Source organism: Tachysurus vachellii, chromosome 26 (assembly GCF_030014155.1).
Source record: "Tachysurus vachellii isolate PV-2020 chromosome 26, HZAU_Pvac_v1, whole genome shotgun sequence".
NCBI lineage: Eukaryota > Metazoa > Chordata > Actinopteri > Siluriformes > Bagridae > Tachysurus > Tachysurus vachellii.
Window position 1 is genome coordinate 15,791,850 of NC_083485.1, and position 17,500 is coordinate 15,809,349.

The 17,500-nt window shown below is 40.4% G+C and overlaps 1 protein-coding gene across 2 annotated transcripts in view; it reads right to left on the reverse strand.

Moving 5' to 3' along the window:
* gpsm1b (G protein signaling modulator 1b) overlaps positions 1–13,269 on the reverse strand; it is a 30,293-nt gene extending 17,024 nt beyond the window's left edge. For both annotated transcript variants that reach the window (XM_060862991.1, XM_060862990.1), the window contains exons 1-3: positions 13,084–13,269; positions 1,978–2,199; positions 1,587–1,722 (exon numbers count right to left, since the gene is read on the reverse strand). In XM_060862991.1, the coding sequence (XP_060718974.1) occupies positions 1,587–1,722; positions 1,978–2,199; positions 13,084–13,121 (396 nt within the window). In that variant the 5' untranslated portion in view covers positions 13,122–13,269. The remainder of the gene's footprint in view (positions 1–1,586; positions 1,723–1,977; positions 2,200–13,083) is intronic.
* Positions 13,270–17,500: the final 4,231 nt, after the last annotated feature.

Sequence of the window (17,500 nt, forward strand, 5' to 3'; positions counted from 1 at the left end):
TCGTGAGACGTTTAATGCTGTGAAAGTATTTTTGTGGCCTATATAATAAATAAGGCATGTGGATTGGGACGTGGCGGTGAACGGTGTTAAGATGTTTGTCATGGTGTTGCGTTACCTGGTGCTACAGTGGTGCATTGTGGGATTTCATTAGTACGCTATCCTCTAATCCAGGACACACAATATAGGGTAATCCAGACTTTCTGAGAGATTAGTGCGCTTGAGAAAGCGGAGGGTTTTCAGAGATACAGACCGAGGACGATACAGACCGTCTGTGACGAGTTTAAGTTCAGATTTAAGCAGCAGGTCTCTGTTTTGTGCACCGCACGGAGACGAGCGATTAAAGTTGCAAAGCTTCTCTGGTTCACCGCCTGCTGATGTGCTGACATTTTTATATTGATTGTGTGATAATGTCGCTGTGAGAAAGGAAAGAACCTGCCGTCTGTCTTTAAGCCGTCTCCAGGAGCACGAAACAAAGGAAAGTGCAGCAACCAAGACAGAGAGACGCCATTCACAAAAAAATGCGATCTAACCCACAGGTCAACAGAACTTATATTAAAATAAATTTATTTTACAATTTGTCCTAATCCAGGGGGGCACGGTGGCTTAGTGGTTAGCACGTTCGCCTCACACCTCCAGGGTCGGGGTTCGAATCCCACCTCCACCTTGTGTGTGTGGAGTTTGCATGTTCTCCCCGTGCCTCGGGGGTTTCCTCCGGGTACTCCGGTTTCCTCCCCCAGTCCAAAGACATGCATGGTAGGTTGATTGGCATCTCTGGGAAATTGTCCATAGTGTGTGATTGCATAAGTGAATGAGTGTGTGTGTGTGCCCTGTGATGGGTTGGCACTCCGTCCAGGGTGTATCCTGCCTTGATGCCCGATGACGCCTGAGATAGGCACAGGCTCCCCGTGACCCGAGGTAGTTTGGATAAGCGGTAGAAGATGAATGAATGAATGAATGAATGAATGAATGTCCTAATCCAACAACTGAAAGATTAGATTTAATAAATAATACAAAAATGGCAGATTTTGATTTTGTAATTAAAAATAATATATAAAAAATTATAAAAAAGTATGTTAACATTCTTAATTATACAAGGCCAAGGACCAAATGAAACTTTTTACTTTAAGTTTACTTTTAAGTTATTTTACATTAAAAATAAATAAAATGTAAATACAGTTAAAATCCCTAAACGATCCTTAAACATTTTTTTTAATAATTTATTTTTATTTATTATAATTATTTTTACTTTGTTAACAACAATATAATATTAAAAATTATATATGCATGCTTTTTAATCTATAAATATTAAAGTATAAAGAATTGATATTATCTGATATCAAAAGACTCCTTTAAATAATAATAAAGAAAAAAGTTCAGTGATTTTCAAAGTTAATAAGTTTTTTTGTAATCAATAACTGGTTATTTTATTAGAACTGGACCCATTTGATGTAAAAGTAAGCGGTTCTGACTGGTTAAGGAATGTTGTGTTAAGTTGGAAAGCATAACTGGACCTTTGTTTAAAACTGTCACTGAGTGTTGCTTTTGCTTTAGTGCTGTTTAGGTTATTTGGTGTGTGAGTTTTGTACCTTATCTCCTTGCTCTTGCGAGATGTCCAGATGTCTCTGGCAGCACACCACCGCCTCGTCGTAGCGTCCGAGGACCTTCAGCGTGTTCCCCAGGTTCCCGCTCGCCTTGGCTTCCCCGATCCTGTCCCCGATGGTCCTGTACACACACACACACACACAGCGCTGTCACTTTCACCTGTTTCTCCAAACACGACCGGTTACTGAGATGTCTATTTATAAAACAGACGAGGTTCTTTAACTTATTGATGACGAGGATGATTTTGACGTCGCCTTTTCTGAGCTAGAACTTACAAAGAACTTGGAAATGAATGCCACCCTTGAACCCCACGAAATGAAAATTAAAACATGACAAAAACAAACACTGTTTCTGCGTTCAGCTGATTGTCGGTACCTGGCGAGCGTGAGATCGTGTCCGTGATACTCCAGAGCTTTGCCGTACTCCTTGAGGTAGAAGTAAGCGTTTCCCAGCTGGCTGTAAATGGCACTGAGGGTCTTCAGATCGTCCGTTCCGACCTGAACCGCGGCCTCGAAGAACGCCGTGCCACCTTTGAAATCTCCGGCTTTGCACAGACGCTCACCTTCTAAAGCCAGCTCCAAACAAGACGCCTCCATCCTGAGCAGGACAAAAAGCACAGAGTTTGTAGTCAGAAAGATTACAGATTTACTGCTTTAGCTACAAAGCGCTGACACTGGAGGCTCCTTCCAGAAACACCGTACAAACATTTCCGTCATCATATCAACAACTTTTTAAAATACATTTATAAAGTATAACGTCAGCTGTACAGGTCCCTGTGAATGAGCTGTTGTTATAGTAACGATAAAAATGTTTTCCGTGTATTAATGTAAACCTTTGATTTGCAGTTGATCAACATTTGATATGTCTTTTTATTCAATTTACAAAATCTCTCTGAACTGGGATCTAACTGTCGCTGCAGGTTTTCAATCCAGCCAATCAGGAGCCAGGATTACTCCTTGTCTAGATTAAATCACCTGATTACACGAGCAGCATCAAGTGTGGCTCCTGATTGGCTGGAAAGAAATCCTGCAGCTGTGTTGACTGTTTGTTGCTCCAGAAGAACCTAAACTAGAACTACAGGTTCTTGTGAAACACAATGTACCTCACAGTTCTTCAAAGGTAAGAACCCATACGTACAGTATGCAGTAAACGACTCCTTAAAGAACTAGAAGAACTATGATACACATCCTCACTTAAATATGACTACAGTTGTACGCAAAAGTTTGAGCACCCCTGCATTGCCAAAAAAAAGCATTTTGAAAAATTTCTTAAAACACAGTCACTGCAGATATTTATTTATTGTGTCGTGTGCAAAAGTTTGTACACTCTTCCAGTCATATCATCTCAGAACTAGTTAATTGACTCATTTCTAAAACTTCCAGAGTATAATGAAGTCTCTGACACTGTGCATTAAATATTTGAAGCAATACAATACGCAATATAGATTTCTTTAAAATATTTGATAGCAGATATTATTGTTAATAAATATATTTGCACGCTGTTCTGTATTGTAGATTAGATGTTAGTAAGCAATAAATTCAAGGATTAAATGAATAAATTGCACGTGTAAGAGAGAGAGAGAGAGAGAGAGAGAGAGAGAGAAGAAAAGAAAAGAAAAGAAAAAAAAGAAAAGAAAAGAAAAAATGACTGTTGTCTGAATTTCTAAAACAAAGGTCATTCCTGGGCTTGAATGAAGATCGAATGAGTCACTGAGAGATTATTATTGCATCATCTGGATAAAAAAATGATACGATCTGATCTTAGCCTTTGTGTTTATACTTAGATTTGACCTTTTGTCATCATCCACATACTGTACATGTTCTGGAAGCCCTGCACGATATGCAAAGCTAGTTCCCGGTCCCTCATTAATCAGTCCATCATCGTTCCTGTCCACAGGGCTTTTCAAAGTGAATAGAACTTATTAAAAGCTGTATTAATAAACAGGAAGATTTTTATATTGTCTAACTGAGATTACTGTTTATGTGTCTTCAACAAAATAACGCTTTAACGCCAGCGTAAATCCGATATCTGAATACTGACATCTGAATCGAGGACTTCTGTAGCAGATTAAAATGATCCGATCATCTTTGATAGTGTATTCGAATTCAAAGTAGCTTTTAAAAAGATCGAATTCTGTCTGCATTGGTAATACAGTAATAGCGATAAAATTAAAAGCTTGAGGCTTGAAACAAGTCTTACTCGTACCTTTGTTTCTGTTTAGCCCGAGTTTTTTCCACATACAGCTCCAACTCAGTTTGTAGAGGTTTCAGAGTGACCTGAGGTCTCGGTCCACGATGGACGAGTCTACACAAAGCGATCTGAGCCCCACTCAGGGGACAAGCTCCAGCAGACATGATGGGATCGTCCAGGACCTTTTATCTGAGAGTTTAATGATTACAGATGGAAAGCTCACAGTGACTCGTAAAGAAACTTCCGAATGTTTGGCGTTTGTCACAAGATGTTGTCACAAGACTAGATGTTTTAGAGTTCAGCAGAAAATCACAACCATCACAAGCTTGAAGAGAATTATCTCAGGACATGGACGTAACGAGACAAGACTCCTGAAGATACAAGACTGCAGAAGGTCTGCGAGAAGATCCGAACGATCTGTCCAATCCAAGCGAGATCTGATTGTGATGGTTTCAAAGATCCAAGTCTCATAGAATCCAAGTCAGCGCATATGTGGATGATTCGCAAAAAAGTTCAAACTCAGTCTCTGACAAACCAACCGATCGGTCTGAAGACAACGAGTGAGTGACGACAAATGACGAAAGTCTGACACATCCTTCCTCTCTGTCAGAGTGAGAGGGAGAGAGGGAGAGAGGGAGAGAGAGAGAGAGAGAGAGAGAGAGACAATCTGTTTTATTTCCCCATTGCACTGCCGATGCTCTGAGGACACCTGGAGCTTTGGACACTCTGCTAATCCGGCACCTGCTGATCCTGACTGATATTCAGTTAAGAACTCCTAGGTCCTAGGAGAAGGGCATGATGGTGCAACCCCACATCAATCCTTCTGTCATCCGATTCTTTTCTGCGCAGCACCAAATTAGCAAGCGCTTTATAAAGACTTTCTTTCTTGAGGTTCTCTTCGTCAGTCATCAGTCAATCCGATCATCCTTACACAGAGTCCTGAAGTAAACCCGCTCGGCTGTTCGAACGACACCAATCAATGGTGAATAATTTGTCCTTGATGCGTGTACCTCCACCTCCACCTCCACCTTTAGATGAATTCGGCGACTTGCTGACAGGATCTGCTACTGATTACTTACCGGCTGCTTTGCTGCAGAAGGTTATTTAAGACTCTAAATCATTAACAAAGCTGGAGACATTGTATTGGAGATTTAATGGTTGACTGCAGAGAGTGTTCTTCGTTTGATTTGTTCAGCAGGGGAGCTGTGGACGTTGAGTGATGTTAGATGAAAGGAAATCTGTTGAATTCGCAGGTCCTGCTTTAATAATAAGGTCTATCTCTGCTCTGTCTGTTTAACGTGTGTGTGTTAGGACAGGAAAAGAATGAATAGAAATGATTGTGATAAAAATTCACGCTCAAATCACTTCACGGTGCAAAAGAAGTCTTGGTACAGTGTGTTTGTCAGGAGAGAGAAGGAAAAGTAAAAGAGAGTAAGCATTAGACATTAGACAATCTGACAAAAAGCTAAATGATAGATGAGGGGAATTTGCATCGATAACCGGTTGCAGACCGAGTGAACTCATGACAGTACGCTAATGACTCAGTTTTTTTATACATTTCTTTGTTTAAGTTTTGTTTTCTTATTTCTTGTTTTCTCTTCACATCTAATTTTGTTGTCATTGTTTTGGCAAAATATTCTCAAGGGAGCAGCTTGCAGTAGCATTTTACTACCAGAGAGGGCGACCTTTCAAAGCCACATCCTGTAGCTTTATTCATTCATTCACTCATTCATCTTCTACCACTTATCCGAACCACCTCGGGTCACGGGGAGCCTGTGCCTATCTGTGCCATCGGGCATCAAAGCAGGATACACCCTGGACGGAGTGCCAACCCATCGCAGGGCACACACACACTCTCATTCACTCACGCACTCACACACTACGGACAATTTTCCAGAGATGCCAATCAACCTACCATGCATGTCTTTGGACCGGGGGAGGAAACCGGAGTACCCGGAGGAAACCCCCGAGGCACGGGGAGAACATGTAAACTCCACACACACAAGGTGGAGGTTGGAATCGAACCCCCAACCCTGGAGGCATGAGGCGAACATGCTAACCACTAAACCACCGTGCCCCCCCCCACAGCTTTAATGAGTATGTAATTCAGAGGGTTTATGCCGTATATCTGAAGACTAGCTCTGTGTGAGTAAATCAATACGACCAAACAGCAGACATTAAAGTAGATTGAAACTGTTTTTATGGTAGTATCAGGAATTAATATTATCTGGAGATATTTAGCTTTTTCTCTTCCTCAAAAGTTCACGTAGCTTCGTTTATGCCATCATTGAAACACGAAACGTGACTACTCACAAAGTAAATCAGGGTCCCAGATCCACTATCAGTTGTTCAGCTTGTTGGAGACTCTTGTATTAATCACATAAGACACTCCTTTTCATGATGTCGCTGCTTCCACGGTGAACATATCGGCTCTTTCTAAACGATTAGCACATCACAGCTCCTGCTAACAGACTCCTGGACTCTTTAAACTCTTTTTACTCTCTGTATAATTCTCTCCGGATCTCAGAGAGGTTGCGTTTTTCTTGACATTCACACCGTTTGATCTGAACATTAGTAGCAAACGTGAGGCAGTTTAACGTCTCGTTGTGATGACGAGCTTCCTCACAGCAGGTCACAAACGTGTATCATTCATTTCAGCAGAAGGTCAAGACCTCAATGAATCTTTAACAAAGTGTTCTTGAGGGTGAACTTTACACTTTTAACCCTTAGTGTAGTAAATTAGTGCCATATAATCAGACAGAGTTTAACTGTAATGACTTACAATGTTACATTGTAATGTTTATTCATTCATTCACTCACTCATCTTCTACCGCTTATCCGAACTACCTCTGGTCACAGGGAGCCTGTGCCTATCTCAGGCATCATCGGGCATCAAGGCAGGATACACCATGGACGGAGTGCCAACCCATCACAGGGCACACACACACACTCTCATTCACTCACGCACTCACACACTGCGGACAATTTTCCAGAGATGCCAATCAACCTACCATGCATGTCTTTGGACCGGGGAGGAAACCGGAGTACCCGGAGGAAACCCCCGAGGCACGGGGAGAACATGCAAACTCCACACACACAAGGCGGAGGCAGGAATCGAACCCCCAACCCCGGAGGTGTGAGGCGAACGTGCTAACCACTAAGCCGCACTAAGATTTTTTATATTTCCAATATATTGTTTCCCTTTGCTTGTGATTCAAGTCATTCTAGTTATATTTTTATTCTTACCATTTTATATACAGCAGTGTGATAAATACAATTTTATTTTTTTACAGTAAACCTTTTAATTAATTATATAGAACAATTAGAGCTTACAGTAAATATTTCCGCCACCAGTTACAGTAATTAGTAAATAACAGTAAAGAGCCACAGGTTTGGTCTGGATGTTACTGTTAAAAACGTCTGGTACGTGATTGGACTCGTCCAGAATCCCCTGTCCAAATAGGTGAAAGCGCTGAGGATATAACATAGCACTCGCTAACTAGACAACATGCCTGATTTAATGAAAAGCTAGCAAATAATCCACTTGTGGAATTTGTATCGTTAGCGGTTGTAAATTTATTCAGCTACAGAATAGTAACTGATAGGGAAACGTTCTGCTGAACGGTTCTACAAGGAACCTTTCCAGAGAGACACCTGAAGGAGAACCGATCAAACCAGAGCGCCGCACGTTGCTGGATAAACGTAGCTCTGTCTAGACGAAAACAAAGCCAAGAATACGAGCAGTGCGGCCAAATAAAATAAATCTGCTCGCATAGCAGAGTGCCAGCAGAGACTTGAGGAGAAGAACGGATGAAAAGCAGGACTCATTTTCCAAGGTTTCTAGCACTAATTCATCCACCATAACTCCAGTTTAAACACACAGTTTCAGTCATGATGTTGATTATCTGAATGTACTTTGACCTCTTAAATCAGGATTATGTAATACTGAGCGAACTCTTGTAAACATCTCAACGGCACAAACGGCAATCAATCAGACGATAGACGAGACGGAACCTGCAGGAATTACATGGCACGGGAGTAAATCAACCACTAAGGTCAACTGAGTGTGTTGTGCAGTCTCTCGAGTTTATTTTTAGAAAGCAGAGAGCTAGAAGAACTCGGCTCGGTTTGGGGAAAGATGTCAAACATTTTAGGATTTTTATTCTAGATCATGTATGTAAGGCATTATGTACATTTAAAGAAGCGGTACTCCAAATGGTTCTTTTACATAATTATAGGTTAGCTTCCTTAAAATTTCTACTACATTCTTCTGGAAAAACCCAACCAAGAACCTGATATTATTCCTCAAACCAAAACCAAACCCCAAACTTTACAGCTGCTTGTATTCCAAAAATGAGCTTGAGCTAACATTAAATTCTTTTATCATTACTTCCCTTTCACTTCCTCATTCACATTTGACTTCCTGGTTGGAACGTCCTTTTCATTTGCATGCTACCGTCATGACAGCATGATAACTTCTTTAGTAAAGCTTTAGATGCAGTGTGTGTATGTAAGTGTGTAGCCTCGAACTAAAAAATCACTCGAAACATCTTTGTTAGCTTAAAAAAGATTTGGTTTAAATACTAGACCAGGTCTTTTACAACATTTCAGATGGATACTGTACGTGTGAGGAACGTTCGAAGTCTGGAAGGTTTCAGTAACGTTCCTGCTCAGAGACCCAGCAAATTTCAGGTTCAGTCAGAGATACAGAACAAACCACAAAAACTGGGCTGAACTCCAGCTTCCAGGACTGGCACTGGGATTTGACCGCTCTGGTGGCCTCACTGGCAGGACAAGAGACGTGCCTGTGGTCATTCCTTCACGGAGAGCACGGTACACACTGGTAATTAGCGAGGACAGAAACAATTACACCATAATAATAGGCCTGTGGTCTCACAGGGCCCAAATGCGTTATTGTGGATTTTTAAAAATGCAGTTTTGTTCACAGTTCGGTTTGAGAACAGCTTTAGATTCGGGGGTTTTTATGAATAATTGAATTCAACAGCCAACAGTTAATATACTGCACAACTCACAAACTCAAAATCAAACAAAACACTTTGTGCTACACGGTAAACAAACACATCCTTAATAGAATTAGCATAATTAGCAAGTTAGCTGACAGGCTTGGTTATATCAGGATTGCATGCTTCTCAAGACACAAGAGAAAATAAGAGAAAATAACTCTAATTATTAGCTAAGATTAAGAGTAAATTGTCTTTAACCGAACTAAACTGGCGGGGGCACGGTGGCTTAGTGGTTAGCACGTTCACCTCACACCTCCAGGGTTGGGGGTTTGATTCACGCCTCCGCCTTGTGTGTGTGGAGTTTGCATGTTCTCCCCGTGCCTTGGGGGTTTCCTCCGGGTACTCTGGTTTCCTCCCCCGGTCCAAAGACATGCATGGTAGGTTGATTGGCATCTCTGGAAAATTGTCCGTAGTGTGTGATTGTGTGAGTGAATGAGAGAGTGTGTGTGCCCTGCGATGGCTTGGCACTATGTCCAGGGTGTATCCTGCCTTGATGCCCGATGACGCCTGAGATAGGCACAGGCTCCCTGTGACCCGAGGTGGTTCGGATAAGCGGTAGAAGATGAATGAATGAATGAGCTAAACTGCAGTTGTTCTTACTGTACATGCTAGCTAGCTAACTTGCTAAAGGACCATCATACACAAGCAAACACAGCTTCTAAAGATTCTACAGGAAATTAAAGAATTGGAAGGCAGAAAAAAAGACTTTTGGGACCTTGTTCTCGCAATAAAGTTCTGTCATGTAGACCTTTCTGCATTCCTTTTTTTTATACAGCTTTTATATAAATCGTTTTTAAAGGCTGTCTGACCCTTGTGATATTCAGCCTCTGCTTTCTGCTATGTGGAGTTACAGTGAGGTGTTCAGAGCTTTAATCCAAACCTAAATGAAGGCAATGAAGTCCAGTTGTCAAGGAAACCAGAGAGAAACTCTAAAAAAATGTTTTTTCCCCCCTTTGGTTGTTTTTTCTTTTTTTTTTTTTTTCTTTTCATTCTTTCTCTTCTCAGTGACCTAAAAGCACTTCCCACTCCTTTTCTTTCCGCCGCAGTCTTATATCACAGCCATTTATCATTTATAGCACATGGCCACATCATTTACTTAGCAATTATTCGAAAATAAAGCTCGCTTTGTATCCAAAACTGGTGTACCGTATATTTTGGCACCCTTTTATCAAAGCCTCCCACAGGGTAATGTCTCAGCAGTGGCTTTCATTAGAGCGCGTGTTGTTGTTGGGTTTCTTTTCTCATTTACAAACAAAAATACTGTGGAAAAATGATTTAAAAAAAGATTCTGAAACATTACAGTACGATAGAATTTTGATCATGTACTGTTATTTAGTTGTTTATGCGGCATTACATTATTAGATTTCACATCTAGCCTTTAACCATTATTTTATATTTTGTGATGTTTAGTATCAGAGCTACAACATATTAACGCTGATGCTAAATTAACTGTCTAGCTAGCATGAAGAAACTTAGCTAACCAGGTTATCCGTAGACGAATCTTACATAATTTATATGATTAGTAACAACAGATAAATCAGGATTTTTTAAACTAGGCACTAATAACGAGTCAAATAAGCTAACAGTTAGCTAACAGTAGGCTAAGTTAGTTAATAGTTATTACCTTGGCTCCCTTTTGTACAACCCAGACTTACAAAAACATATGTAGTTAGAAATTAATGTTATTTTAATTAAAACAATATCGTCTGTTTATTTGCTTTTAGATAGATAAAATAAAAAAAACTGTGCTGAAGGGATGTCGCACACAACATATCGTAAACATCAAAAGTTCACCGTATGCTAAAAAATAAGATAGAATAAGATCTCCGGGTTGCCAGAAAGCTGCTGTTTTGCCCTCAAAGCTGAAAATTTCCCCCTGATGTGCTCTCTCAGCTCTGTGGCTTGGATCCTGATTCATTTGTTGCACGTGGATTAAAGCTCCTGCCAGATGAATAAATCTAAATGTAAATGTTGAAGGTCTGAGATAAAAGCCAAACACACACGAGACAAAAGGCCTGTTCATGTGGGTTAGTAAAGCTCCTATAGGACCTGAGAGGAGACGCTGCACCAAGCACATGGAGAAGAGTCGCTCAGAATCAGATATTTATCAGAATGCTTAATCGTACATCCCATTAGATACCATCAGTAATATTTTAGTGTTATTGGAGCCTGATTCGGTTCCTAATACGTTATTAGCATTCAGCACGTCCAATGCTAGTTACTGTATGCTAGTAACAGTCCAGATAAACTAATGAGATGTTTAAATAATCTAAACTGTAGGAGCCGTCATGGAAATGTTAATGTTAGAGTCCTTCAATCCTAAATAAAAGTCTAGCAAACATTAATGTCTTAAGCCCTATTCGGACAGGATTAGTTTTACGTGGGGACGTGGAGTAATGCAATTTTACCTCAGGACGTCTGTAATATTAATTGGCCAATTCGCATGGGACAAGACATCTCAGTGAAACTAGCAGAAGTGGGAGGGGTAACTCGCTTTACGCACCACAGTAACCTCCTTGTCGTCATGTGCGTATGACGTTGCTTCCTGTTATCACGTGCGCAAACAGACAACATGGCGCCTCCATGCTTGCAAAACGCGCCAAAAACTACTTTTAAACAGGAAATGATGGAATTTTACGGTACATATTTACAGTGGGTCTATTCGGACGGGATTAGTATTACCTGAGGTAATTTTTCCGGACCTTTTTACAGAAGGTAAAAGTCGCCGTAATCTTTACTGACATTGTCCGTAATGATTACCGAGATGGCACATTCGGACGGGACTAAAATCACAGAGAAGCTCTGGTAATAATTACTTTACCCCCCACGTCCCCACGTAAAACTAATCTTGTCCGAATAGGGCTTTAGATAACAATCCTCTTTATAATAGCTTGTGTTCTCTGTGAGCTCAGAAAAAGATTACGTATAATATTTATAAGAATTTTCTTTCAGTTTGCTACCAAAATGTTGATTATTTTTATATTTAAACATTAAGGGAAGTTGAATACGTGCTGAAGATTTCAATAACGTTAGCTGGAAAGTCAGAGCAAATTTGCGGTAAGATTTATAGGTTAAATAAAAAGTGGCATAAAAAGTTCCCAAAACTTAAAAGATTGTTGTAACATATATGTGAAGCAAATGTGCACTTTTACGCAATCTACAGTTTTACCTGATTCGATCTTTTTTATTTTGCAATGCTTGTGTCACTCGTATCAGCTGATATTACAATTTACACATAGTGTAGTAACACAGTAACATAGTCAGCTAAGTTACAGGTGAATGTTTATCCAAAACACCAAAAGAAATACAGCAAAATACCAACAAGAAACAAACTGAGCATCAACGCAACGTTAACACAACGTCTGTGCGAACACTATAGAAAAAAAAGAGAGATGAAGTAACATTCACCTCGTTTCTCTCCAATGCCTTAGAATGGACACACATGTGTGTAATAGTGTGTTAGTTGTTAGCAAACTTAATACATGCTAATTCTGTCACATGGTGTTTAGCTGTAAAGTCGAATCAAACATCAACTGAGAAACGGCAACGAGGTTCATAAACTCCTGTTACACCACAGTGTATTCCGTAATCACACGAAAGTATAACGATGTAATTTTATGAAATGTTATTTAAGTCTCCTAACGTTCACTGATAACAAACCGAATTTCCTGAGAACCTGCAAACTTTCAACAAAACACGAGTTCATTTCATAAGCGAGATATGATGACTAATCCCTGGCCTTCAACCCTAACCATATCCTTTCTAAATTATTATAGAAAGCGAATCGTAGTTATAAACAAATAGGTTGTGGCAGTGTGATCGTCCTTGAGCTGTGGATTGTGTTTGTCAGGTAAATCTGACCCTGAGACTTCTGAAGCTTTCGTAACTGAAATTCTTTCACCACACCTGACTGCCAGGAAGAAGCCAAGAAGCGAGGAGGAAATAGCTACACGAGACAGTGCTGAAGCAGATCAGCTGAACGACACGTATGCAAAAAGAAAAAGAAGGAGAAAAAAATAACAAGCAAGTCGAACTACAGCTTAAAGAAAATCCTGATTTTTTTTTCATTCTTTCTGGAACACGTGTCCTTCTTTTCTGTGCACAGCTGTATGCCTCTGTGAGACGCCTAATCTCCTCAGTGAGCGTCTCTTCCCCACCCAGACACTTCTTCATCGACCCCCTCCATCTGTTTCTCGCTGTTCTTTAGACCTTGTCGTTCTTTACCCACTCTGTCTGTCCACCCATCCCCCGTCGTTTCATGTCCTACCTCGAGTGGAGCCTTTTGCTCGCCAGATCCTGGTCCATGCTGGTGAGCTCGTGGGCTTGTGGTGCCCGTACGCTGATCTCCAGCAGCTTCAACCTTGCACTAATGCGTGCGTGCGTGCGTGCGTGTGTGTGTGTGTCTTTAAGTGCACGCTCTCTCCCTCTCTCACACACACTTATACAAGCGCCCTCCTACTTACAATGGCAGCTACTGAGGAAGTGAGCTGCTGAGCAAATAAACCATAAAAAGAAAAGCCCCACCCTGCTCTGTGACATCACCAAGCAGGAAGTGCATTACATTCACAACCTGTGCATTTTAACACACTTCATGTGAAACGTCATTTACATATTCCACCAGTATCATCTTTCCATACATGCCGCTTTCATACGAGTGAACACATGCTTCTCTTTTTTCCCTTCACAATGAGTCATGCTGGGTCTCAACACCAAATATTCTTCTCTCTCTCTCTCTCTCTCTCTCTCTCGATTGCTGATTAATCTAAGCAGCTGTCAGTTGTATCAGTGTCCTGTATCACACAGTGAGAGGAAAAGTGTTGGAAGTGTAAAACGATGTGGTTCTCGCCCTCCGACCAAGTGTGACAGCTATTAAAGGAAAACTCCAGTGATTTTCAATCAGCATGTGTGATTACTCTCACTCTCTCATTTTCTACCACTGATCCGAACTACCTCAGGTCACAGGGCGTCATCAGGCATCAAGGCAGGATACACCCTGGACAGAGTGCCAACCCATCGCAGGGCACACACACTCTCATTCACTCACGCAATCACACACTACAGACAATTTTCCAGAGATGCCAATCAACCTACCATGCATGTCTTTGGACCGGGGGACGAAACCGGAGTACCCGGAGGAAACCACCAAGGAACAGGGAGAACATGCAAACTCCACACACAAGGTGGAGGCGGGAATCGAACCCCGATTCCCCGAACCCCGAGGTGTGAGGCAAACGTGCTAACCACTAAGCCACCGTGCCCCCCATGTGTGATTAGTACAGAAAAAATAGACATTTCCCTCAACAAGAAAAAGCATAAAGATATTTTGATTATTAATACTTTTTTTACTCTGTGGTGTTTGTCACTAGGATAAAAACAAAACAAAGAAATCTCCTCCTGAAGCATTAGTCGGAGCATGGGGCCGGTCTCCTCGACCCCGAGTTCAGCTAGTGACACTGAATCAACATGGCTGCTCACAGCATCAGGAGACACAGAGCTCTGCTTCCCTTTAAACAAGGGACTAAACTCTCTGTGAGTTTATTCTAACTACATGCGTGACCATCGAATATACTCTAACACAAAGTTAAACTAATTCTTTTCTGGCAAGTTGATTTTCCAGATCATACAGTATGGAGTTGAAATTCTACTAACATATACAATCGTATCCAAAAGTTTAGGCACCCCTGACCATTTCCATCATTTTCATTTATAAATATTTGGGTGTTTGGTTCAGCAATTTCATTTTGATCTATCAAATAACTAAAGGACACGGTAATATTTTAGTAGTGAAATGAGGTATATTGGATTAACAGAAAATGTGCAATATGCATCAAGACGAAATTAGACAGGTGCATAAATTTGGGCACCCTTGACATTTTGTTGATTTGAATACCTGTAACTACTTAGCACTGATTAATTGGAACACATCATTGGTTTGATGGCTCATTAAGCCTTGAACGTCATAGACAGGTGCAGCCAATCATGAGAAAAGGGATTTAAGGCCGATTGCAAGTTGTTGTTCTTTTTGTCTCTCCTCTGAAGAGTGGTGACATGGAGGCATCAAAACAACTCTCAAATGACCTGAAAACAAAGATTGTTCAACATGATGGTTTAGAGGAAGGCTACAAAAAGTTATGGCAGAGATATAAGCTGTCAGTGTCCACTGTGAGGAACATAGTGAGGAAATGGAAGACCACAGGTACAGTTCTTGTTAAGGCCAGAAGTGGCAGGACACGTAAAATATTGGAGAAGCGAAGGATGGTGAGAAGGTCAAAAACAGCCCACAGACCACCTCCAAAGACCTACAACATCACTGTACAGGAGAGTGATGTGAAAGAAGCCTTTTCTTCTCACACGCCACAAACGGAGTCGCTCGAGGTCTGCAAACGCACATTTGGACAAACCAGCTTCAAGGTGCTGTGAAGTGATGAAACAAAGATTGAGTTATTTGGTCATAACAAGGGCCGTTATGCACGGCGGCAAAAGGACACAGCAATCCAAGAAAAACACTTGCTACCCACAGTAAAGTTTGGTGGAGGTTCCATCATGCTGTGGGGCCGTGTGGCCAGTGCCGGTACTGGGAATCTGGGTAAACTTGAGGGTCGCATGGATTCCACTTAATGTCAGCAGATTCTTGAGAATAATGTTGAGGAATCAGTCACAAAGTTGAAGTTACGCCGAGGCTGGATATTTCAACAAGACAACGACCCAAAACACTGCTCAAAATCTACTCTGGCATTTATGCAGAGGAACAAGATCAATGTTCTGGAATGTTCTGCCATCCCAGTCCCCAGACCTGAATATCACTGAACATCTGTGGGGTGATGTGAAGCGGGCTGTCCAGCTCGGCAACTATCAGACCTAACTGACCTGGAGATGTTCTGTAAGGAGGAACGGTCCAAAATACATTCATCCAGAATCCAGACACTCATTACAGGCTATAGCTTCTGGTTCCAAACAAGGTCAGTATTCTCTGAAAATCCTTCACAGCATAAAAAATAGTTTAATAAATGAACAGTCCAGGGGAGTTAAATAAGGCTCCACAACACTAGTGTGTGAACACCAAAATATAATTCTGCTTTAGAGAACCCTTAAACACCGGCTATAGTCTAAGTTAGAAAATAAACTCCCAAAATCTGACTCTTACCCAAGTTTATGTCTAACTCTCCAGCTCTCCAGCTCTGTTTGGATGAGGATGATTAGCTGGAAAGTTTTGTTTAATAACTTTCATTTTTCGCTTTGTACCTTGAACTTCTGAGTTAATTCGAACACAGCATTTCTTTATATTCAATGTCTATAAACGCCTGTCGGTGTTTGACCATAAAAAATATCCACCTTCTTCCACAAGCATGAGCTTAAAGAAGTGTACTGGATTCTCACCTTGACTCCTTCCACTGCATGAGTATGGACACTTTTCCTCTCTCAAACTCCAACAGCGACAAAAAGCTGTGAATTTGTCCGATTTTTATTTTTTAAATAAACAGCACAACACTGTACAAGCTTTCATACTGTTTTACTAGAATTATTTCTGTTCTGTACTCATATAGCTTATAAACCATTTTGAACAAGTTACTTATTTAGTTTTTCTGCTTGAATTTATTTACATTTTGAGAGATTTTAACAATATATTGTTTTTTTGGAATTCCTGCAAACTGGAGTATATTAGCAAGATAATTAAATGACATTGTAAATAAATCTACATTTTATTCACTGTTTTATTATCTCAGTCAAACATACGTAAAATAAAAAAAACTACAACATAAATATGCTTGTAAAAGTTTGTTTAATAATGTGCAGCTGATTAGAAAGTTAAAGCTTTTCATTGTGTGTTTGTGTTTTTCTGGTGTTTCGTCTTGATGTTTGGTCTTTACTGTAGTTCAGTGAGTTGAAAGTGTTGAGTTTTTCTGGTTAACAAACCCACATTGTTTTTGCTTCAGCATTGTTCAGCAGTTTGTACACACACACGCGCACACACACACACAGCTGTGGTTTGGTGATGGCCGTGCTGAGTGCACTTGGTCATTTCTGCAGAAACATTCCTCTTTTCCCTTTCTCTTTCTTCTTCATGATCCTGGACTAGATTTAAAAAAAATTAAGCTAGAATTTGTTGAACATCACTGCTGAAAAAAAAGTAGTACCATGATTACATGGATTCGTAGCTCAGAGATGACTAGAAGGAGAGAAAGAGTGTGTTTTCTTGTTTATGGTCCTGCTGAGTGTGAGAACCTGCGTGATGGCAGCAAATCTAACACTCTGCTGCCCTCTAATGGACAGAGAAATATAGATAAAAGACTGAGAGAGATTATCATCATCAGTTCACTGCACAAAGATGAAGAACACTAAACGAATAATAACACTAACAATTTAACAATTTGTAAGTGATGTATGTAAATATTTGGATATCAAAATATATATATATATATAATTTGATATCCAAATATTTACACACAACATCACTTACAAATATATATATATATATATATATATATATATATTAAACCTTTTTATTTATTTTTTTAAATTATTATTATTGTTGTTGTTGTTTATTATTATTATTATTATTATTATTATTATGGACACCTGTACACTCGTGCAGTTCTCTAATCGGTTAATAAAACATCCAAGCTTGAGGTGGAGGAGCTACAACATGATCATGATCGCCTCAGGTTCATGTTCTTGGCTGACCG